We start from the raw sequence: 26,147 nt of genomic DNA on the forward strand, positions 1-26,147 counted from the left end.
CAAATATATATATATATATATATATATATATATATATATATATATATATATATATATATATATATATATATATATATATATATATATATATATATATATATATATAAAATAAAAATTACAATTAAATTTACCAAAATAATCCAGGATGGTAAAATTAAAGTATATTATAAATATTAAATAATTAATATTTATAAAACTATCTCAGTCAGATGTAAAAGCTCGATAAAACCAAATAGGAAATAGGGCTTATAATATGAGCTTCTTTGTATATATATATATATATATATATATATATATATATATATATATATATATATATATATATATATATATATATTTATATATTTCTCTCCAATCTCTTTCTCTTTCTCTCTCTCTTTCTCTCTTTCTCTCTCTCTCGATAGATAGATAGATAGATAGATCTTTTGTTGAATATTAAATAACTCATTTGAATTAAAATGTTTAAAATTCAACGCTATTTCACACGATTAATGGTAGCCGAATGGATACGGTCTTCGCTAATCGAGCCAGAGATGTCTCGTGTCGCGGGGTTCGAATCGTTCGACTGGTAGTAATTGTGACACCCTGCACTGAAGAATCCCGAAAGGATGAAACACTAGTGTCTGTAGGTATTTAATTATTATAGTAAAAAAATAATTATGACAGCCCCTTTAAGAAATACGTTTCTTATAGTTGAGCACTTTCTGTTGAATAAAAGTCGGTCAATTTAGCTCTTATGCGTAGATCGTCGTATAACGACTTGATCACTGTCTGTCTGACGTAATGAACATTTGAATTAAAATGTTTAAAATTCAACGCTATTTCACACGATTAATGGTAGCCGAATGGATACGGTCTTCGCTAATCGAGCCAGAGATGTCTCGTGTCGCGGGGTTCGAATCGTTCGACTGGTAGTAATTGTGACACCCTGCACTGAAGAATCCCGAAAGGATGAAACACTAGTGTCTGTAGGTATTTAATTATTATAGTAAAAAAATAATTATGACAGCCCCTTTAAGAAATACGTTTCTTATAGTTGAGCACTTTCTGTTGAATAAAAGTCGGTCAATTTAGCTCTTATGCGTAGATCGTCGTATAACGACTTGATCACTGTCTGTCTGACGTAATGAACATTTGAATTAAAATGTTTAAAATTCAACGCTATTTCACACGATTAATGGTAGCCGAATGGATACGGTCTTCGCTAATCGAGCCAGAGATGTCTCGTGTCGCGGGGTTCGAATCGTTCGACTGGTAGTAATTGTGACACCCTGCACTGAAGAATCCCGAAAGGATGAAACACTAGTGTCTGTAGGTATTTAATTATTATAGTAAAAAAATAATTATGACAGCCCCTTTAAGAAATACGTTTCTTATAGTTGAGCACTTTCTGTTGAATAAAAGTCGGTCAATTTAGCTCTTATGCGTAGATCGTCGTATAACGACTTGATCACTGTCTGTCTGACGTAATGAACATTTGAATTAAAATGTTTAAAATTCAACGCTATTTCACACGATTAATGGTAGCCGAATGGATACGGTCTTCGCTAATCGAGCCAGAGATGTCTCGTGTCGCGGGGTTCGAATCGTTCGACTGGTAGTAATTGTGACACCCTGCACTGAAGAATCCCGAAAGGATGAAACACTAGTGTCTGTAGGTATTTAATTATTATAGTAAAAAAATAATTATGACAGCCCCTTTAAGAAATACGTTTCTTATAGTTGAGCACTTTCTGTTGAATAAAAGTCGGTCAATTTAGCTCTTATGCGTAGATCGTCGTATAACGACTTGATCACTGTCTGTCTGACGTAATGAACATTTGAATTAAAATGTTTAAAATTCAACGCTATTTCACACGATTAATGGTAGCCGAATGGATACGGTCTTCGCTAATCGAGCCAGAGATGTCTCGTGTCGCGGGGTTCGAATCGTTCGACTGGTAGTAATTGTGACACCCTGCACTGAAGAATCCCGAAAGGATGAAACACTAGTGTCTGTAGGTATTTAATTATTATAGTAAAAAAATAATTATGACAGCCCCTTTAAGAAATACGTTTCTTATAGTTGAGCACTTTCTGTTGAATAAAAGTCGGTCAATTTAGCTCTTATGCGTAGATCGTCGTATAACGACTTGATCACTGTCTGTCTGACGTAATGAACATTTGAATTAAAATGTTTAAAATTCAACGCTATTTCACACGATTAATGGTAGCCGAATGGATACGGTCTTCGCTAATCGAGCCAGAGATGTCTCGTGTCGCGGGGTTCGAATCGTTCGACTGGTAGTAATTGTGACACCCTGCACTGAAGAATCCCGAAAGGATGAAACACTAGTGTCTGTAGGTATTTAATTATTATAGTAAAAAAATAATTATGACAGCCCCTTTAAGAAATACGTTTCTTATAGTTGAGCACTTTCTGTTGAATAAAAGTCGGTCAATTTAGCTCTTATGCGTAGATCGTCGTATAACGACTTGATCACTGTCTGTCTGACGTAATGAACATTTGAATTAAAATGTTTAAAATTCAACGCTATTTCACACGATTAATGGTAGCCGAATGGATACGGTCTTCGCTAATCGAGCCAGAGATGTCTCGTGTCGCGGGGTTCGAATCGTTCGACTGGTAGTAATTGTGACACCCTGCACTGAAGAATCCCGAAAGGATGAAACACTAGTGTCTGTAGGTATTTAATTATTATAGTAAAAAAATAATTATGACAGCCCCTTTAAGAAATACGTTTCTTATAGTTGAGCACTTTCTGTTGAATAAAAGTCGGTCAATTTAGCTCTTATGCGTAGATCGTCGTATAACGACTTGATCACTGTCTGTCTGACGTAATGAACATTTGAATTAAAATGTTTAAAATTCAACGCTATTTCACACGATTGATGGTAGCCGAATGGATACGGTCTTCGCTAATCGAGCCAGAGATGTCTCGTGTCGCGGGGTTCGAATCGTTCGACTGGTAGTAATTGTGACACCCTGCACTGAAGAATCCCGAAAGGATGAAACACTAGTGTCTGTAGGTATTTAATTATTATAGTAAAAAAATAATTATGACAGCCCCTTTAAGAAATACGTTTCTTATAGTTGAGCACTTTCTGTTGAATAAAAGTCGGTCAATTTAGCTCTTATGCGTAGATCGTCGTATAACGACTTGATCACTGTCTGTCTGACGTAATGAACATTTGAATTAAAATGTTTAAAATTCAACGCTATTTCACACGATTAATGGTAGCCGAATGGATACGGTCTTCGCTAATCGAGCCAGAGATGTCTCGTGTCGCGGGGTTCGAATCGTTCGACTGGTAGTAATTGTGACACCCTGCACTGAAGAATCCCGAAAGGATGAAACACTAGTGTCTGTAGGTATTTAATTATTATAGTAAAAAAATAATTATGACAGCCCCTTTAAGAAATACGTTTCTTATAGTTGAGCACTTTCTGTTGAATAAAAGTCGGTCAATTTAGCTCTTATGCGTAGATCGTCGTATAACGACTTGATCACTGTCTGTCTGACGTAATGAACATTTGAATTAAAATGTTTAAAATTCAACGCTATTTCACACGATTAATGGTAGCCGAATGGATACGGTCTTCGCTAATCGAGCCAGAGATGTCTCGTGTCGCGGGGTTCGAATCGTTCGACTGGTAGTAATTGTGACACCCTGCACTGAAGAATCCCGAAAGGATGAAACAACACTAGTATCTGTAGGTATTTAATTATTATAGTAAAAAAATAATTATATATATATATATATATATATATATATATATATATATATATATATATATATATATATATATATATTTCTTTCCAATCTCTTTCTCTTTCTCTCTCTCTTTCTCTCTCTCTCTCTCTCTCTAGATAGATAGATAGATAGATCTTTTGTTGAATATTAAATAACTCAATAAAACATTTGTTTGTTCGTTGAACTAATTGTTTTTGTTTTTTTGTTGTTTTGATTTTTGTTTCTTTTGTTTTGGCCTTTTTGTTGTTTTTTAGACTAAAGTCTAAAAGTCTCCAATTAAAGCAAAACCCAAAATGAACTTTACAAAGAAAGTCAACAACTCCATAAAATATTGTTAAAATAAAATTCAGGTCAAAGATTAATTTTTAATAATTGTTTATTGTGGAAAAAAAGTAGAAAAAAGTCAAATAGAAATTCGGAATATTTGAACGTTTAAAGTTTGAATTCCTTTGTTGTGAAATTTTTAATTCAAAAAGAAAAACGTAATCATATTGGACGAACAACGAAATAAAACAATTTTAATGACTACATATAAAGTTATAGTCCCTGTCTGTTTGTCTGTTTGTTCATAAACTCTTCCTATGATCTTTTAGATAGAACCCCCCCCCCCAACCATAACCATTTTCTGAAAGTGTTGTCTGTTTGTTCATAAACTCTTCCTATGATCTTTTAGATAGAACCCCCCCCAACCATAACCATTTTCTGAAAGTACATTATTCAAACTAATTACATAAGTAAATTTTATTTTGATCACAGGAGGAGGGGGTACAGCGATATCATGGGGGTTGCGTTCGCGCCTGACAACCACAAAAAGAAAAAAAAACGACGCTTTCTTTCATTTGATAACTTGAAAATTATAGAAATTAAAAAAAAAACACAAAAAAACAAGAATATATATGATAAAAATAGAGTACTTTTGCAATTTATTTTATTTTTTTTTTTTTTAATGGCTGTTCAAGTTAAATTCATTTTTACGGAATCTTTTGTTCATTAAATTGTTAGGTGAAAGTACAAATGTGCAGAGTAATTCCAGCCCCCAATATTCAGAATGGGATCCTAAATAATAACGTTGTAATTTCAGCACGGTCCGTAAATTATAGAAATACCAAAAGAGGTCTAGGGCTTGAAACAGGAGTATTGGACTCATCCATTCTTGGGAAACGCCGGGTGTGTCTCGAAGGGTTAAAGGTTATACATTTACTAAAATTTGTTTGAATTAATGTCAATTTACTCAGATCTTCTCTCAATCAATCAATGATGAGTACATCCGTGAACCCCACCACAAAAATTGAATATTTAATATGTGAAAAAAAAAAAAAAATAGAAGAACGAACATCTTTATTCAATCCTGGAAAACACCGAGTCTTTTTGCTAATCAGTTATTATATTGATAATAATAAATACTGAAAAATCGGTATGATGTACATACCCGTGACAGAAAGAAAATATCATATTCTAAAAATTACGTAAATTGATCAAATAGTTTTATTTTAAGCAACAAAGTAAAATTTTACAGCTAACCGAGGAGAGACTGTCTCGTGACCTCGTTTTGAAAACATCTCACAAAGGAAGAAATAATATAATTCAAACGTGAGATATATATATATATATATATATATATATATATATATATATATATATATATATATATATATATATATATTTAAATCCTTACGAATTCCCGAATTCCCATTAATCGCTTAAAAATATTTTATTTATAAAAATAAAACTACTTTATCAATTTACGTGATTTTTGGTGTACGATATTTTCTTTGCGTCACGGGTTCGTTATATTATAGTGATTTTGCTTCTTTTTTTTTTTAATATAAGGAGTATTCTGGACAAGCACCTAATTTCCGTAGAGAAACGATTTAAAATATTTCAATAACTTTTTGATGCTTAAATAATTATTTCTTTGTTCAAATTGTCAAACATAAAAACGTTTTAACAATGGCGTAAATGTTTAAATGTTATTTCCACATTTAAAATGACTTCTTCTAGGTTTTCGGGTATGTGAAAACGAATATCGCATTTAGGTATTCCTGTAAGAGACGTCTCCCTAAACTACTTTCGCTTTTTCTCGCTCACGTGCCGTGCCCCTATTCCGAATTCGTAGTAGTGGATTGATATCATATGTGTTGTTATATGGGTTGATATGGACTTTTTATTCTCTACCAAAATGATCATTAACAATGGTTTTTGTCCTTTGTTTTTTTTTTTTGTTTTTTTTTAATATTTAACACATCTCAAACTGATATAAATTATTGCATAATAAAAAAATAATTTCATTAAAACCAAAATAATTTTTCTTATGTCGAATTATTTCGATAGTACTTTTGAGTAAAATTCAGATTTTACAATACTTTGTTTATTAAATTATTATATACCATAAGTTGCAAAATAAGTAAAACAGATAATTTTTACTTGACTGAATAATTCCAAATAAGAAAAATTATTTTTGTTTTAATTTAAAAAATAAAAACAAATATTGTTAATGATCGTTTTGATAGAAAAAATAAGTCCACTGATATCGGCTCGCTACTACGAATTCTGAATAAGTGCATGGTGAGCTAGAAAAAGCCAAAGTTGTTTGGGGAGACGTCTCCTACAGGAGAACACGCATGTAAAATTTCCGCGAATAAGTAGTTTTCCGGCTATTAAGCCTTATGTTAAAAGAAAGTGGTGACCATTGTTGTACGCGCAAGCGCGCATATAAAAAAGACGCTTTCAGTTTTCGCGTGTTTTTTTTTTTTTTTTTTTTTTTTTAACCGCCTGAAATTATATAACGACTGAATTACGAAAATAGCTCGTTAAGCTTGAATTAAACTCACCAAATTCACGAGTTGTAGAGTGGAAGTGTTCGCAGGTTCATCTTTGCCGAAAACAATGGTCGGAAAGGCAGCACAGGTAATGGAGAGGCACAAAAGAAAAGCCCATGTCAACATAGCTAATCGGGAGAAACGTCAACCGTTGTGGATAAACAATGACACAGAAGTGAGCAAAAAAACAAGTACTCGCTTTGACGGCAGAGTTGGAAATGGGAGGATGTATGCGGATTGCTAATGTTCGGCATACAGTTGCTTCTCCTACTCCTCCGCTTTTTCCTTCTTTCCCTCCTTCTCCGCCACCTCCTTCTCCTCCTCCTCACATACTGTCACTCCTTTATGGACAACGTCTCTGGAGTTCGTGGCTTTCAGGTTGCGGTAGTGAGGTATGAGTAAGGCGGTTTTTCCTGGTTGGGAATGGCGCACGGAGAACCCACCTTGACTCAGGTAACTTCTTAGCACGTTGAATGAGGAGGTCCTGACCCCTTTTTTAGTTTTCGGAAATAGGGAACTTTAAAAGTGCCCGCTCCTTACATTTATTTTTGTCCTTGACACTCCCAACATGTTATATATATATATATATATATATATATATATATATATATATATATATATATATATATATATATATATATATATATATATATATGTGTGTGTGTGTGTGTGTGTATATATATATATATAATATATATATATACACACACACATATATATATAGTAAGTTATAAAAATATATATGGCAATTGAACTACACAGAATATTCCGTGTTTCATTCTCGTGAGAATTCGTCAGGCTTAATTAATTTTTTTTTACATATATATTTATGTGTGTGTGTGTGTGTGTGTGTGTGTGTGTGTGTGTGTGTGTGTGTGTGTGTGTGTGTAAGGATTGTATAGGTTGATTTTCTACACGTAAATCCAATGAAAATAATCTATGTTTAAAATTTTATGACAATTGGAAGAAAAACTATATTTTCACACCAATAAAATATACTCAAATTTACCTACATTTGTATATATATATATACACACTTGTGCCCGATATTATTCATACCCCCTCTTGAAAATTGAGTTTATTAGGTGTAACTTTGTAAGAATTTATTGTTTACGTCCATATTGATACATATTCTTAATAAACCTCTTCTGATCATTTTCGTCATTTTAAAATCTCGGGATACTTGTAATAAAAGAAATATACAGCTATTTATAAAATCTGCAATGTTCAAAAATAATCATACCCCCTTATTTTTTCAGTATTAATCGAGTTTCTGACTGTTTGTTTCCTGTTTGATTCTTATTTTGAATGCTTTTATACAACCTTTGATTAATTTCATTTCGTTTTTTTGCATTTTTCAGAAATTAAAATGATATCAACTGAAAACCAAAAAAAGAATAAAAATTATTAGAATGGGGAAGAAAAAAGAGCTTAGTAATGATCTTAGGACTAAAATTGTGAATTCACATAAGGATGGTTTAGGTTACAAGTCAATTTCCAAGAAATTTGAGGTCCCTACAGCAACAGTACAGAGCATCATCAAAAAATTCCAGAGCCACCACACAACAAACAACTTGATTGGTAGAGGAAGGAAAAGGAAACTGTCTGCTAGAGCCACCAGGAATATTGTAAGAAGTGTTAATGCAAATCCAACCACCACTACTAAGGACATTTTAGAAAATCTGGAGTCTTCTGGCATAAAAATATCAAGGCAAACATTGCAAAGGACTCTGCATGAAAATGGTCTGAAAGGAAGAAGACCAAGAAGGACTCCATTGCACACCGGAAAACACCTTGCAGCACGTCTAAAGTTTGCTAGGACCCATGTGAATTCTCCAGAGTCCGTTTTCTCAAGTATTTTGTGGACTGACGAAACAAAAATTGAATTGTTTGGCCATATGGATGCTTCTTACGTTTGGAGGAAGAAAGGAGAAGCTTACAACCCAAAGAACACCATACCCACGGTGAAACATGGTGGTGGTAGCCTAATGTTTTGGGGCTCCTTTTCGGCTAGTGGTCCAGGTAGTTTGGTCAAGATAGATGGAACCATGAAGCAGGAGCAATATTTGGAGATACTCCAGAAAAACATTAGACAGGATGCGGAGAAGCTCCATTTAGGACCAAACTGGGTCCTTCAACAGGATAATGATCCAAAACATACTGCCAAAATAGTCAAGAAATGGTTTGAGGATAATCACATTAATGTTTTGGGATGGCCTAGCCAGAGTCCTGACCTGAACCCTATCGAAAACCTCTGGCACATATTGAAAACTGAGGTTAAAAAGCGGAAACCTAGAAATTTGAGGGATTAAGAGAACTACTGCATTGAAGAATGGTCAAAAATCAGTGTTGATGCTTGTAAAAACCTTGTTGATAAATATCCAAAACGGTTACAGGCAGTTATTAAGAATAAAGGGCATGCTATTGACTATTAGTAAGAGAGGTATGAATAATTTTGAACTAGTGCCATTATTGTTTTTCTTTGTATAATGCTTCAAACTTGCATAATTTATTTATTTGTTGAGTTTAAATTAAATGCTTATGCTTGATTTATTGTTTGAAATCCCTTTAATATTGTCTATCTTCTGGTTTGAGCAATATTCTTATAGAAATCTCAAAGATCCGAGGGGTATGAATAATATCGGGCACAAGTGTATATATATATATTGTATATATATATATATATATAGTGTTCTGTAGTCCTGGTTCAGTATTGCTGTTTCGATTGTCTCCCCTGTGACCTTGCCAGGCCACTAATCTATGTATACTTATAATTATGCCATTAAAGAGTAAATGTTTGACAAAGCTGAATACTATTAAGAAAAGCTGAATACTATTAAGAAAAGCAAACAATATTAAATGAAAGATGAGGAATTCAAAATTATATACAACTTTATTATATCATCATAACAATAAGTAAAAGTTAAGGAAAAAACCCTTTAGGCCATAGCTTTTCGAAGCTAAATGCTTCTCATCAGGAGAGGAGAAGCGTCAAAATTATACAAACTGCAAATATATAAAAAAAAATTGGCTTGATGACATTTAGAAATGAAATGAGAACGAAGGAATTGGATAGAAGGGTAAATAGTCATGAAAAGTAGGTAAAACATATAAGGATGGACGGGAAGGGTAGTATATTTGTTGTACCTACTTTTAATGACTATTTGCCATATTATCCTATTCCTTCCTTCAGAGGAGGGACACTGACCTGCAAAAAATGGCTGAGAAGCCCTGTCGGCATTCTCCAATAAGGGCGCCTCAGGCGATTAGCAATAAGCTAACTCCTTCTCAAAGAGAGAAGGAAAAGCCTGGGAGGGTGGACCTCCTAGAACTGCACAGAACTAAACTCCCACCGCAAAATCAACAAGGACCGGATCATTACAGGAATGTTCTAATCACTGTTGATTTTAGGGGACAAGGATAATATCACTAGCTGAGAATCTATATGAAATTACAAACAGAACCCTTTATTTAATCCATGGGGTAGCATGTTCTCGTTCCGTCAGCCAAGACCGGTAGAAGTCTAAAGTAATTCGCAATACAAGTATTTTAATGAAATATACTCTTATGAACTTGTAGCACTTGTGCCCTCTGCTGTAAACGTAAATACCCTCAACTGACCTGACAAGTAGAAAAATCCCGCCCCTTCTCTGTTAAGTTCCTGGATCACACAGTTATTTTAGTAGGAAGAAAGTTCTTGCGGCATTTTTACTTTTGATTTCAAATGATGTATTTTCAAATAAGTTTTCGTTATAATAACTTTACTGTATATATCATTTTTAAAAAGCGTTTTTCATTCTATATTGGATTATGTGAATTACAATAGTTTTAAAACAATTAGGTCTTCTTTCAGAACGGTGAATACAAAATGGAAAAAAAAGGAAATTCGCCCAATTTTCTTATTCTTGAGAGAAATTTGAAAGACAAAAAAAATTGATAAATATTTGCCTCACGAATTAAAAAACAACCGAAAGAAACGTCGTCATAAAAGGTCATCTTCCCTTCTTTTACACAACAAGAACAATCCGTTTCTTCAACACGTTGTGACTTGCGATAAAAGTGGGTTCTTTACAACAACTGACGACACTCAGCTCAGTGGTTAGACGCCAACAAAGCTCCACGACACTTCCCTAAGCCAGAGTTGCACTAAAAGAAGGTCATGCTGGCTGTTTGGTGGTCTGCAACTTTAATGCCGACAAAACCATTACGGCAGATAAGTACTCAAAAATGGATGAAATGCATCAGAAACTTCAATAACAACACCCAGCATTATCCTCACATTTTGTGATAAAGAGTTTTGGTACTTGTTTCATTTAATCAAGACATTAATTAAAAAATGAAAATATTGAAAAAAAAATATTGTACGTACTCGTTATGGGATAAAGTTCTCACTAAAAACACGTCACTTAATTTGATCAAGTTTTTTTTTTTTTTTAGAGGAAAATCAAACTTAATGAGATCAATCATATCCTGCTGTCTTGCATATTTCGCAGACGAGGAGGGTAATGCCTTTAAACGGAAAAGGGATTAAAAAGGACAAAGAAACTTTGTAAAATAATTTTAAAAAAGCTAAAATATTTATCTAGGCATTTTTTTTCCTATGTTTCGAAATGATCTCGTCAAATTTTGACAAACTTTAAGCGGTGATTGGAGTTATCTCCCCTGGCGCTCCCCTCCTCGTCTGTAAAATAGGCAAGATGGCCAGATATAATCGATCTCATTAAAATTTGATGCTCCTCTATAAAAAAGAAACTACTTGATCAAGTTAAGTGAATTTATTTTATGAGAACTTTATTCCATAACGGGTACATACAATATAACTTTTTTTCAATATTTTCATTTTTTTAATGTCTTCATTAAAATAAACAAGTACCAAAGTTTTTCATTCGGGCAGAAAAAACAAGGGGAATTTAATGATTGGCAAACTTTGCTTTTTTTTTAACTTCGCAACTTTAAGCGGTGATTGGAGTTATCTCCCCTGGCAGTTAACAATTGGTGTCAATTTTTTTTTTATTATTTCTCTATAATATGAAACTAATGATGTCTTATCACTATAATGTGGATTAACAAAGGAACTTTTATTGCCAGTATATTTTTGTTTGAAAGTATTGCTTGTTTGACCTATATAGAATTTGTTGACGGTATGATCCCCCTATGCTCTAATGTTAGCTTGATAGATAACAGATATTGTTAAACAGTTCTGTTTAAGGGGATATTTAGATTTATTCTGACAACTACAGATTTTAGTTTTTACTCTGGTTAAATTCAAAATTTTATTATTGTGTTTTTTATTATTTTTTCTGAGTTAAGCTATTTAATAGTGTTTTTATTTTAAAATTTTTGAAGAAAATTATAAAAGGAAAGTGTAGCTTAATGAGATTTAAGAACTTTTTCCTAGATTAGTTTTAACCATTTGATTAAAGGGAGGTGTAAACCAAATGATTTTTCTTTTACGTACCTTTCTAGATGTGGTCATATTTTGTGTAGGTTCAATATATTTTAATTATTTATTTTATATCCTGTTTATAAGGCTCTCATTGTAAAAGTGTTTATGTTTATTAAATATTTCCTTGGATGAGGAGTTAAAGCTAATTTTTCTACTGATAGATTTGTGGATATGTTTAATGATAGATTTAGCGTGGCTTGAGAGAGGGTGGCCATATATAGAGTTCATGTTTTCCTTTTTATAAGGTTCGTATATTCCCTTGCTAAGGTTTAGAGTTACATTCAGAAAGTTAATTATTTTAATGTTTCAGGTTATATCTATTTTTTATTTTTATCTTTCTTTTCTTATAATCCCCGTCCTTTCTTTCCTTCTTTTCTTTCTTTATGCCTTTTCCTCTTTTTCCCCCTCTATTTAAATACAAACCTTAATCCCCACCCTTTTTTACCGTTTTCTTCCTATATAGTAAAACTCATTTCCCTTTTTATTTTTTTCTTTGTTTCTATTCTTAATAGCATGTAATGTGACCTCCTGATAATAATTTCTTGTGAAGTTGAATATTTTCATTACGGACTAAAGCTTTTGTATGAGCTATATCGCCTGAAAAGGTCTCTAGTTACTAATAACTAGTTGACCAAAACACGCTTATAAATGTGTAGCGACATATTAATGCTTATGTAAAAAAAAGGGCAAGATATATATAAGTATGCATAAAGATTAATGCAAGAAATATAAAAGTTTACATTTTTTCATTATTCATTTTATATATAAGATGATATATCTAAGATAATACATATGTATATATGCAAGATAATTTATAAGATTATATATGAGATAATATATATGTATATAAGAATATATATATAATTATATATGAAGTAATATACTTGTAATATAAATACAATATATATATATATATATATATATATATATATATATATATATATATATATATATATATATATATAAGTAGTTAATAAAACATGTTAAAAACACTTTGAAAAAGAGTTAAAAACATATTTAATTTAAAAAAAAAGGGAACATTAAATAAGTAGATAGTCCTTAATCCGCAGAGTTTCGAAGAAATACTTTCCTTCTCATTAGAGGGTAGGATTTAGCAAAATGTGGGATCGGATTTTGCTTGCAAAAGTATTTAATGAAACTACAAGTAAGTCATAGATCTTCTCGTACTTGGTAACAAATGGTGAAGCAGAAGGAATATGGTGAAGAAAAAGGTGATTTCACGTGAATGGATAATCTGGTGAAGGGTAAAATATCCAATAACGGTAAAATCCAAAAAGTTGATTATATATAACCCCCATATATATTTTATAACTTACTATATATATATATATATATAAATATATATATATATATTTATATATATATATATAAATATATATATATATATATTTATATATATATATATATATATATATATATATATTTGTAGTCATCGACATACAGTCCTCTTTCGTCGTATCACAACTCATCAGTGCCGCTAGACTAGCATCTCTCCCAAGCCAAGGATTGAACCTAGAACCGTCGTGTTGACAGTCGGCAGTTCTCCCCCTCGAGCACAAAAGGGATGCCCGCAAATAACTCGTCGGAATGTCTATTTAAATATATATATATATATATATATATATATATATATATATATATATATATATATATATAGAGAGAGAGAGAGAGAGAGAGAGAGAGACAGGACAGACAAACAGAGACAGACAGAGAGAGACAGAGACAGAGACAGAGAGAGAAAGAGATAGAGAAAGAAAGAGACAGAGAGAAAGAGAGAGAAAGATAGAGAGAGACAGAGACAGAGAGAGACACAGAGAGAAAGCGACCATTTTTCAAAATATTATTTTGTATTATTGATTTTAATAAAAGTAACTCCTTATAGACGTGATGAATAACGACAGAAAACTTAATGTAGACATTAAATTGTTAACGTGGTTTTTGGCACATTCCAAAGCTGCGATGATCGTGTAATGCCTTAGCCAAACAGGAAACATGTATATTTCGTATGTACGCAACATGCAACAAGGTTAAAGATAAAACCAATTTAATGTGGGTTGTGTCCAGCTCTCTTGAGAAGGCACTCTGAAAGCGTACACAAATAACCTGTCAACATTTTTCAGGAAGGGTGCCTCGGATGGCCGGTAATAAATTTTTGTTAAAGGAAGAGGTAATGCCTGGAAGACTAAACCGAGTCATATACATCTCATCTCAACACAAGGAGTGAACACCTAAGCAAATCAGGTAAGTTTGCTTCCCACTACAGCAAGATATGGCAGAAAGCTGGAAAGTGGGGAGAACTGATGGGGATGGGGGTTTTAGTTGGATGCAAAAATAACCGAGGACGAACCCATCGGCATTCCCTAGTAGGGGTGTTTTGGGCAATCAGCAATACTTCAACTTCTAAAGGAGGAGATGGTTTTCCCCGCCACCCTAAAAAAAAATACTGAACCATGACTTCCTGTGGAGGCCGAACAACAAAAGTCATGTAAACTGTTGACGTCATTAAGTTTAATCTATAGAATCTGGTCACGTATCCCACAAAACAACCGGAAGTAGATAGATAACTCTTTTCTTATTTAATCAATTAGAATTCTTATTGAGATGAGTAATCTGTATTATTTATTCCTTTATTTATTGCTCTATTCCTCTGGCCTTCGTCAGATTGTTAACCGCAACGGGATAGGAACGCAGAATCTCCTGACTGCATCCTCAGCAATTACTGCCTTCCATAGTTGTCGCCGTCTCACCACATTTTGACCAACTAAGCCTCTGGCGGGCTTTGGGACCCATGACACACTGGAGGACCCATGACGCAGTGGATAGAGACGTTGAATATCTACGATTCCAGGTGAGAATTGTCTAAAGATAGCAGTTTCAATCCTACCTGAAGCCCGCCAGAGGCTTGCTTGGCCAAAACGTGGTGAGAGGACATCAACTATGTAAGGCAGTTAGGAGATTCAGAGTTCTTATCCCAGTGCGGTTTACCATGTTATTAAAAAGATGCTCTGCCGAGGTTGCTCCAGTTCGCTTCAAACTTTACAATAAATGCCTTAATGAATCTTGCTTTCCCGACTGCCGGAAAACCGCTTCTGTGGTACCAGTATATACCATTCATAAGACAAAACAGGGGAGGGTAGAGCGGTAGCCCTTGATATATCTAAAGCTTTTGACAGGGTATGGCACGATGATCTTCTAAGGAAAATTAGATCATATGGAATCACTGGAAGAGTTCATAATGTGATTAAATCCTTCTTAAGTAATAGAAAAATCCAAGTTGTCCTCGACGGTCGTACATCTAAACAATATGACATAAATGCGGGAGTACCTCAGGGGTCTACCCTTGGACCTCTATTATTCCTGATATTCATAAATGACCTCCCTGATAAAATTGTATCGGAGATGGGTATATTTGCCGATGACATCCCTCTCTATAACAGATATGAGGGAAAACAAATGAACACATATCCAAGGAAATGGCAGAAACACTAGAGGATGACCTCCAATCTGTAGTGGAATGGGGACAAAAATGGATGGTCACATTCAATGCTGCTAAGACTAAGCTTGTTTCCTTCAATAACTACAAGAAACCTTCTCTACCACCAATAACAATGGCCAAGAACACATTGCCTGAAAGTACTTCTTTTAAACTCCTCGGCCTAACGTTTACAGGGAATATGTACTGGAATAGATACATTGAGAACATTGCCAAGGCTGCTGCAAGGAAGGTTGGCTCCCTCTACCATGCTAGAAAACTACTTACGCCTGAAAGTATCCTGTACTTCTATAAGGCCACCATTCGCCCATGTATGGAGTACTGTTGTCACATCTGGGCTGGTGTATCTGCTTCTTGTCTCTCGCTCCTGGACAGGGTTCAAAAGAGAGTCACCAACCTGATAGGTCCTGGACTGTCATCTAGGCTTCAGCCTCTGTCCCATCGACGATATGTTGCATCCCTCTGCCTGTTCTACAAATACTTCAATGATGAATGCTCTGACGAACTGCAAACACTTGTACCTCCCCGACGTAACTACCCCCGACAAACCCGACAAGCTACTAAGTCTCATCCCTTTACAGTAGAGATCCCTAGGTGCAAGAAAGCCTTTTACTCCAATAGTTTCTTCCTCAGAACTGCAGGTCATTGGAACTCCCTTCCGGGATTCTGCTTTCCCAACTGTACTGATATGCAGAAGTTCAAGTGTAATGTGAACAAACATCTTTCTACTCATCTCCCTTCATAATGCCCCTGCAAATTAAGTCCCTGATAGTAGCCCCCTGCTTCAAAGTGGCACTGTGCCTTGTTTGGGGTGAAAATTGAATAATAAAAAAAAAAGAAAGAAAAAAAAGACTTTTCATACCTATCTGCGTAAGTATACTTTGATAATTATGTTTCAGTTTGAAGAAATATGGTATAATAAAATTATGAGGTGTTCGTTTGCGCCTGACCTCCATAGAATGGAAATATGTCACAAAGTTTAACAAGGTTTTTTAATATAGATTCACAGAATATTGGGATAACTGTTTCAGTGTGAACAGGTATGGTATAATAAATTATGCGGTTTATCTATTTTATTTTTACTTTCATCATATTTTGCTTTGGTTATGATACCCCAAATTCGAAGCTATCTCTTTACAACACTTCCTTTTCATAACCTATCATACTTTGATAAATCAGAGTTCATTTTCGGTAGGCTGTTTTTGAACCCAGTCAACGACGGGTACTTTTGCTATTAAATATATATAATTCGAAGAAAAATTAATTTCTCGAACTACCGATATTATCATCGAATTAAGCATTGTTTATTTAATATTTTCGTGCAAACAAATTATAATTGCAAAAGATATTTCTACTTTTTTTTTAATTACAGGTTTCGCATAATTTATATGGAAGATTCTAATATTTTCTTTGCTTGCATAAATGTCAAACTTTTGGGGGAACATAATTTTTATATAATCTTGAAAAATAAAACTTCTTTTTTTATTTGAAAGCAAGAACATAGAAAAATAATTATATGAAAAAAATGGCAAAAATTAGACAAACGTTTACGATCGGAATGCACGGATGCATATCGGGCGCGCGGGGGGGGGGATAATATATTTCATTTTTTCCCCCCAGATATGCATCCGTACATCTACTTTACATCTGAAAGAATTCGCTATGGAATTTCCGCTGGTTAATATTGAATAAGTTTCGCTACAAAATCGTCGTGTTGCTTATTTCTCTCTTTGTTAATGCAACTGTTACATTTTCTAATGCTTTTTGAAAACATTTTTGATTCATTATCAACAGACTAACTTGTCGGCAGATCTTGCATGCTACGACCGCAACGATGACGTCATTTTTCAGCTCCCGGGCCTTAATGACCTATATTTTATGAAAGTCGTGACTGAACTCTGCCTCACCCCCCCCCCAAAAAAAAAGGGTCAGAGACCCAAAATGTGTCATGGATGGTTGCCCCAAGCGTGGTAAGTATCGCCTGCGCCAGATAAGTATTGCTCCGCGTCTAAAAATCAAAACCTGAAGAGGGGAAGTAAGGAAGAGTTGAAGTGGGGAGGGGCACTAAAGAAAGTACGAGGGTGTAAGTGGATGGGGTGGGGGTAAACAAAGTTCATCTATTCCTTTTTCTTATTAAAATAGCTTATTTTTAAAAACGACCCTGGTGTCTAACTCTGTCCCGTGGGGAGGCATAGTAAATAGGTACTTTAGGATACTTAGCCGGTCGGTCGCCGTTATAAAAAAATTGTCAGTTAAAATCAAGTTCCATCCATCCTTTCTTTAAACTCTTCATCAGCTGACCTGATATATATGAATTCCCTGGAAAAGTCATTTCTGATTAATTTTTAACAGCTTTAAAATATTCTGTTATTCTGAGAAAAAAAAATGGTAAAGGTGCTATATCAGCTTTTTGAGAGCGCTGAAAAGGAAAATAACATTTAAAATTCCAGAAACAAGTAGTTTCGAAGATATGAAGAAACTATAGTTTCAAGAAGTGGGGGATCACGTTTCTATATTAATTTAACGTAAAAAGAGCTCCCACTTTATGGACATCTATTTCTTTTTTTTTGGGGGGGGGAGCTAGTAATTTTTGAGGGGGAAGAGGTTATTTATTAATTGTTGCCTGGTAGACCAAGACAAAACCTACCTTAAAAAAACTTGTTTTCTAGGGGTTTTCGGGTGTGCCTTAACGTTTTTAAGGTAGGTTTTGTGTTGGTCTACCAGGCTGCAATTACCAATTTGAGGGTGGAATGATGCTACACCTTTACCGATTTATTCAACTTCTAAATTTAGTTTAACTTTTCATTTTCTGCCACCGACCCGAAAACATTTTTCATCATTTATTTTTTTCGCATGTTAAGTTTTTTTTCCTTTTGAGAAATTAACTTTAGGCTTTAATCTTATGATAAGCCTGCCTTCAAAACCATGTCTCCCTATTATTTTCGACCATATTAGTGCACGTACCTAATTTTTCATAAGATAATTTGGGACGCTAAAGCATTCGAGGAATTGTAAGAAAAGAAAAATACAATACAATACATTACAATACAATACAATACAATACATTACAATACATTACAATACAATACAATACATTACAATACAATACAATACAATACACGACTACAATACATTACAATACAATACATTACAATACAATACAATACATTAAAATACAAGACAATACATTAAAATACAAGACAATACATTAAAATACAATACAAGAAAATACATTGCAATACAATACATTACAATACAATATATTACAATACAATACATTACAATACAATACATTACAATGCATTACAATACAATAAAATACAATACATTACAATACAATACATTACAATAGATTACAACACAATACATTAAAATGCAATACAATACATTACAATAAAATACATTACAATACATTACAATACAATACATTACAATACAATACATTACAATACAATACAACACAATACAATACATTACAATACAACACAATACAATACATTACAATACAATACAATACAATACAATACATTACAATACAATACAATACATTACATTATAATACATTACAATACAATACATTACAATACAATACATTACATTACAATACAATACATTACATTACAATACATTACAATACAATACATTACAATACAACACAATACAATACATTACAATACATTACAATACAATACAATACATTACATTACAATACATTACAGTACAATACATTACAATACAATACATTACAATACAATACAATACATTACAATAGAATACATTACAATACAATATATTAAAATACAATACAATACATTAAAATACAATACAGTATAATACATTACATTACAATACATTACAATACAATGCAATACATTACAATACAATACATTACTATACAATACAATACAATACAATACAATGCATTACAATACAATACAATACATTACAATACAATACATTACAGTACAATACAATACAATACAATACATTACGATACAATATATTAAAATACAATACAATATATTACAATACAATACAGTATAATACATTACATTACAATACAATACATTACAATACAATACAATACATTACAATACAATACAATACTATACAATACAATATATTACAATACAAAAGAATACATTACAATACAACACATTACAATACAATACAATACATTAAAATACAATACAATACATTACAATACAATACAATACAAAACATTACAATCCAATCCAATACATTATAATACAATATATTTCAATACAATACAATGCATTACAATACAATACATTACAATACAATACAGTATAATACATTACAATACAATACATTACAATACAGCACAATACATTACAATACAGCACAATACATTACACTACAATATATTACAATACAGCACAATACAATACAATACATTACAATACATTACAATACATTGCAATACAATATATTACAATACAATACATTACAATAAATTACAATACAATACATTACAATGCAATACATTACAATACATTACAATACAATACATTACAATACAATTTATTACAATATAATACAATATATTACAATACAATACAATACAATATATTTCAATACAATACAAAACATTACAATACATTATAATACATTACAATACAATACAGTATAATACATTACAATACATTACAATACAATACAATACAATGCAGTATAATACATTACAATACAATATATGGTGAGAAGGAAAACAGACCTACACCCGTGATTACAATCTCTCAATACATATCATCTTTATATTTGTAGTCAAAGCGAAGCGGGTGATTCCTCCAATGTTTGTCAAGCCTAACAAATCAAGCTTCCCCCTTCCGATGTCGCTGCTTATCCAAACGCACACAAAAAAAATATCCCCGCGGGTCTTACAATCTCGTTTCAAAGGAAGTATCTTGAGAAAGTTCACGTCGTATTCGCCATGCAGATATTTAAAGACTTGGATGACATTTTTATCTATTTTTCAAACAATTTTTTTTCAACTACTTTATTTACGGTAGCAAAGTTTTATAACGTTCATAACAAAAAGTGCAAACTTTAACATTGCAAAAAATAGGAAAATGCGACGATAATTGCAGAAGAATTGTAAAAAAAAAATGTCCTTTTTTAAAAGCTTTTTGTGATTGTTATTAATGTTATAAAACTTTGTTAGATTAAATAAATCCCTTACGATTACACGAATGTTTTGCAATATCGCATTGCACATTTTATTTGTGTTAGTAATGTCATAAAATTGTTCTTGTATCCATAAAAGTGAGAATGTGTGTGCGCACGCGCGTGTTTGTGTGCGTGTGTGCGTGTGTGTGTGTGTGTGTGTGTGTGTGTGTGTGTGTGTGTGTGTGTAAGTGTGTGTGTGTGTGTGTGAGAGACAGAGGGATACTTTTTAACCTATATATAAAGAATCTTTGATCTACTGACTTGAAATTTGGTATATAGGATATTCAGACATGTGGAAAACTTTTTAATCCGTTTTCATCTGGAAAAAAGGGTGGCTAAGAGGGAAAAAATAACAAATTGGTACTTCGGGTCATCGTAATTTTGTTTGTCAATTGTTTAACGATTGCGCATGCGCAGTCGGGGAACCCAACAGCTTCCTTATGTTAAGAATAAGTAGGTTTCGAAAACATATATAAAGATCCTGTCAAGCTAGTCTGATGGTTATCGCATTTGACTCACTGTCTTTAGGTTTTGGTTTCGATCTCACCACGAGTATTACTGTTTTTCTAATTGTAAGAAGTGAATTGTTTAGAAAAACAAACAATATTTGCATGCACATGTCTCAGTGTTTTTTTACTTCATTTTTTTTTTATGAATTTGACGTTAAGTTTAATACCTACGGTATTTCGGTAAATTTTCTTTGAAATGACGACTTTTAAAGGTTTTCAACTATGGTGAATACAAAAATCTCATTGAAATTTTGCAGAGACAAGTAGTTATCGAGATATAATAAACTGTATTATGCATTGTATTCTTTGGCGGCCATGTTTTTACGCGCATCCGCCATAAACAAATCTACTTCTCTACGACCGACACTGCCACCTAGCGGAAACAAAATGCACTTTTCTTAAACTCCCCCTTCCCCTTCCCCCCTGCCACCTAACGGGAAAAATCCGGCTGACTTATACGAGAGTGCCCACCCCCTAAAAATGCGTGTTTTACATTTCATTTTTTTTTTTTAAGACTTTTTTTTTTTTTTGATGATTATCATAGATTACAGATTTAAGTATCATTAACTGAAAAAAAAATTTGAAAAAAAAAAAATTAATGAATTTTAAGAAGGTGGGGGGGGTCTCTTTCTCGTTGTTCCACTTCATTGCTCTCTGACTTACGGTCCATTTCTTTCCTAACGTGTCACGTAATTAGAACCCGTTCTTATTAGTCATTAAACTTATTTTTGTGCAACATTTTTTCTGTTAAGATGATATTTAAGTTTGTAATCTATGATAATCGTTGGAAAAAAAGAAAAAAAGGTGAAAAACGCGGATTTTTAAGGGGTGAGCCCTCTCGTACAGGTCCGCCAAAAATACACTTTTCTGAGACTAACACTGCTCCCCTTCAAAGAATTGATCATTTTTTAGTCTTTATATTTCGATAACTACTTGTATCTGCAAAATTTCAATGTGATTTTCGTATTCAGCATAGTCGAAAACCTATCCAAGTCGTCATTTAAAGAAAATTGTGGTAAATAAAATAAAAAGAGAGAACATCAAATTCAACACTCACTTTTAAAATTACTGTGTTGATTTTCGAGTATGCTGAAAACGAATATCACATGTGGATGATCATTTCTCCGTTCGTTGGACCTGTCAGAGCGATCACGAAATTCCGTTTGGAAATCCTCTCAATGCCCTCAAAAAAGCCAAATTTGACTGAGGACTCTTTCTCAGTTACATTTTCGTCGAACGATTATAGTTTCATCGATTTAGATCTCCTGTTCGGTTTTAGTTTTGTAACAAGTTGTCACAAACTTCCGAGCAGAAAGATCGCCAGTCAACAACGGAACGGACGAAAATGTCTAAATTTTCCATTAATGCTTTGTGATCCCACACCAAGTGGTTCCAAAAATGAACAAGCTATTCGCACCACTGATACTGAAGCGCGCTAGAAACAAATCAATTTCTCTGTGACCAACAATCCACAAATTTCTTTAAAATTGTGACCTAAATATGTTTTCGACTATGCTGAAGACGAAAATCTCATTTAGATTTTACAAGTAGTTTGCGAGATATAAAGACCTGTTATATAGAATTTCTGACGCGCGTGGCACAAGAATATCTGATACGCATGCGCTGTAAACAAATTCACACACCGAACGATCTTTCCGACTGAACAGTGTGAGAACATGATGAAAATTAGCAGCCAACCGGATGTTAACGCATCCACCATGAGAGACAAAATGAAAAATCATCTTTTGCACATGGCTCCATGCATCGCTTCCGCTTGGGAAGAAAAAAAATAAGATAACCACAAAATAGTTATCGACCAATGGCTGAGCTCCGCGCCTAAAATAAACACCTCAAATATCACAGTCGCTGGGAGCCGGTTGCCACTATAAAATGAGGGAACACAGAGGAGGAACAGAAGAGATTCACCCTGCTGTGTCAGTGAACGCACGGACAGATTCTCCCACCTGACCTAAAGAGATGAAGAAGAAAAAGAAATAAGGCACCAGTAAACTGAAGCCGACTACGCTCTAATGTTATGGGCCAAACGCCTTCAATTCTAAACAATGCCTAATTCACACAAACCAAAGAAGAGAGGAGGAAAAAGAAGACGAAGACGCCGGGCTGTCCACTGCTGATGAAAAAGTCACTCGGTTTCCAGTTACAAGCCAGGACATGCATCACCGACAGCACGCATCGTCCAAAAGATAAGTTACATTTTACGAACATTCATTCCTTGTCAATTCATACACACCTACAAACAGTTTACGAACATTCATTCCTTGTCAATTCATACATACCTACAAACAGTTTACGAACATTCATTCCTTGTCAATTCATACATACCTACAAACATTTTACGAACATTCATCTCTTTTGTTAAATCCCTTTTTTTATAAATACCGAAGCCATAACAGTTAGATTGCTTCATTCGAAATACTACTGACACTTTTTCACATTTTTTTATCAGAAGATTTGTTTTTTTTCATTTTCTTATATTTCATTAACAAAAATCGCTGACATTTTTTCACAGTTCTACTTTATAAAAATCCAATGTTGCTTTAATTAAAAAATTGTTATATTAAAATTGTATTTTCTTATGCATTTTTTTTTCAACTATATTTCTGTTCAGGAAAAAATTCTTGTTTGTTACTTATTTGCCGTATTATTTGACCAAGATATCTTAATACCCGGAGTCCATGGTAAGTTTAAATGTGATATTCGTTTTCAGTATACCAGAAAACCATTAAATGTCTTAATTTTAAAGGTGAGTGTTGAGTTTGAATGTTTTTTCCTTTTATTTATTTATGTTTTAAAATTTTTATTTTCTTGCGAACCTGAAATATTATTTAGAAACACATACTTAACACGGAGAGGGGGATGGTGTTTTGTAACTATTCTGTACTTTCAACTTACAAAAATCGTAAAAATTGAATTTAATTAAGTGGAGAAGATAGGGAGCAGTCTTTATATCTCAAACTACTTGTTGCTACAAAATTTAAATGATATTTTCTTATTCAGCATAGTCGAAAACCTTTTAAGTCGTCATTTAAAAGAAAATTGTCCAGGTGGACCGAATGTATCAAAATGACCAATTTTGGTGGGGTCAGGGTCAGGGGCAGGGTCAGGGTCAGGGGCAGTCTCAGTCTCAGTCTCAGAAAAAAATGCATTTTCCCGCTAGGTGGAAGAAGGGGGGAGGGCAGTCTCAGAAAAATGCATTTTGTTTCCGCTAGGTGGCAGTGTCGGTCGTAGAGAAATAGATTTGTTTATGGTGCGCGCACACGCGCGTAAAAACGTGGCTGCCAAAGAATACAATGCATAATACAGTTTTTTCTTTTTCTTTTTTTATATCTCGATAACTACTTGTCTCTGCAAAATTTCAATGCGATTTTCGTATTCAGCATAGTCGAACACCTAGAAGATTCTTTATTTTAAAGAAAATTGGCGAGGTGGATGGATCTAATGTAAAACAACAAAAATACCAGTATTTACTATTTCTGTTTATAATAAATAAGAAATCTCCAATAATTACAATATAATATTTATGCGTATTGTGCGGCCGGGCAACGCCGGGCGACCTGCTAGTATTAAATAAAGTAGCTGAAAGTAATCATCATCTTTATTTTATTATTTTTTTACAAATATACGCGTCTTTCTTTTCTTATAATTCCTTGACCGTTTTAGTTTCTCAAATTATCGTATATAAAAAAAAAAAATGAACAAATTTCTTAGTAAAATAGAGTTACTTCCCTTAGAACAATGTTAAACTTCCGAATTGCCATTATTAATTACAATTAATTTCTCAGACATTTTTTAAAAAAATTATTTTAAATCAACGGGAGTAGAAAACAATGTTTGTTTTGTTATTTTTTTTCTTTTGTTGGGGGTGGGGGATATTGTAAAACTCCTTAGTATTAGAATTCAGTTAAAGCACGGCTGTCTATATCTCGGTGGCCGTTGTTAAAGGTGGTTACTGGTTTGGTTCTCTCATTACAATAGATAGTAACGTCTTTGAAAAGTAGCCAGAACAAAACTAACAATTCATATACCTGTATCAGGTTGACAAGAAAGTTCTTGCGATTTTTAACTTTTAAATTTAAATGAACATATCTCGGCTCAAACACAAATTTATTGATCGAAATAAGCACCATCAGAATCAATACACTTTTGCTAACGCAAAACAAGTATATTTATGCCAGTAACATAAAAGTCTTGTGTTCTGGTGGCGATTTTGATATCGCATGTTTTTGTAGCATTGTTCACACAAAAAGTTGTTGAGATGCTTGAAAAAGTGGTAGTCAGTAGGTGAGAGGTCTGCAGAGAGTATGGCGGATGAGACAGAGTTTTGCAGACCAATTTGTTCAACTTCTGCAGGGTCAATTTAGCAACGTGCCGTCTGATATTATCCTGGAGGAGAATTGGACCTTTTCTGTTGGTCAATGCTTGGTTTTGTTGTCAAAGTTTCTGGTGCATTTCATCCATTTGTTAAAAACTTTTCTCATCCGCATAGTACATTTCTTTACAACTGAATAACAACATTTTAACGCGCTGAAATCACTAAATTACATTTCGCAATCTCTGTCTTGTCATTTGTGCGATGAACTATAAAAAAATGAAGTAGTTGCAGACAAAAACGATGAAGGATAAAACTTAGTTAGGACATTTTCAAGTTAGGCTAAAGATGAATCAGATGATGAATACACAATGAATATTTTTGGTTCGTTTACATCCCTGCTGACCCTTTTCTCTTTTCTCGCTGTGCCGTGACACCTAATAGAAGGGGCCAATAACTGACAGGACATCTTTAATAGTGTCAGCCATGTTTAGTTTCAGAACAGTTTCCGATGCTTCGTTGTTCTACACAAGTCCTGAGAGGTGACTGGTTTGCAGTAGACTGTTCTTGAGTTGGAATCCAC

At 33.4% G+C, this 26,147-nt stretch overlaps 2 protein-coding genes across 6 annotated transcripts in view; one reads left to right on the forward strand and one right to left on the reverse strand.

Annotated features, from left to right (window-relative positions):
- The window catches only part of LOC145291146 (lysosomal acid phosphatase-like), a 186,725-nt gene extending 179,881 nt beyond the window's left edge, over nucleotides 1-6,844 (reverse strand). For 3 of the 5 annotated variants that reach the window (XR_013869337.1, XM_080136665.1, XM_080136663.1), the window contains exon 1: nucleotides 6,588-6,840. Coding sequence is in view for 4 of the 5 variants with exons in the window: in XM_080136665.1 (XP_079992791.1) it covers nucleotides 6,588-6,701 (114 nt within the window). In the remaining variant the exon portion in view is untranslated. Of the gene's footprint in view, nucleotides 1-6,587 lie in introns of all 5 variants that reach the window. The other 2 variants (XM_080136667.1, XM_080136666.1) reach the window with 2 other exon arrangements.
- A 55-nt stretch (nucleotides 6,845-6,899) lies between these two features.
- The window catches only part of LOC145291147 (S-formylglutathione hydrolase-like), an 86,399-nt gene continuing 67,151 nt past the window's right edge, over nucleotides 6,900-26,147 (forward strand). Inside the window, exon 1 of the mRNA XM_080136669.1 lies at nucleotides 6,900-7,028. The gene's annotated coding sequence lies outside the window, so the exon portion shown is untranslated. The remainder of the gene's footprint in view (nucleotides 7,029-26,147) is intronic.

This window comes from Euprymna scolopes, chromosome 12 (assembly GCF_053919585.1).
Source record: "Euprymna scolopes isolate OS-2025 chromosome 12, ASM5391958v1, whole genome shotgun sequence".
NCBI classification, from domain to species: domain Eukaryota; kingdom Metazoa; phylum Mollusca; class Cephalopoda; order Sepiida; family Sepiolidae; genus Euprymna; species Euprymna scolopes.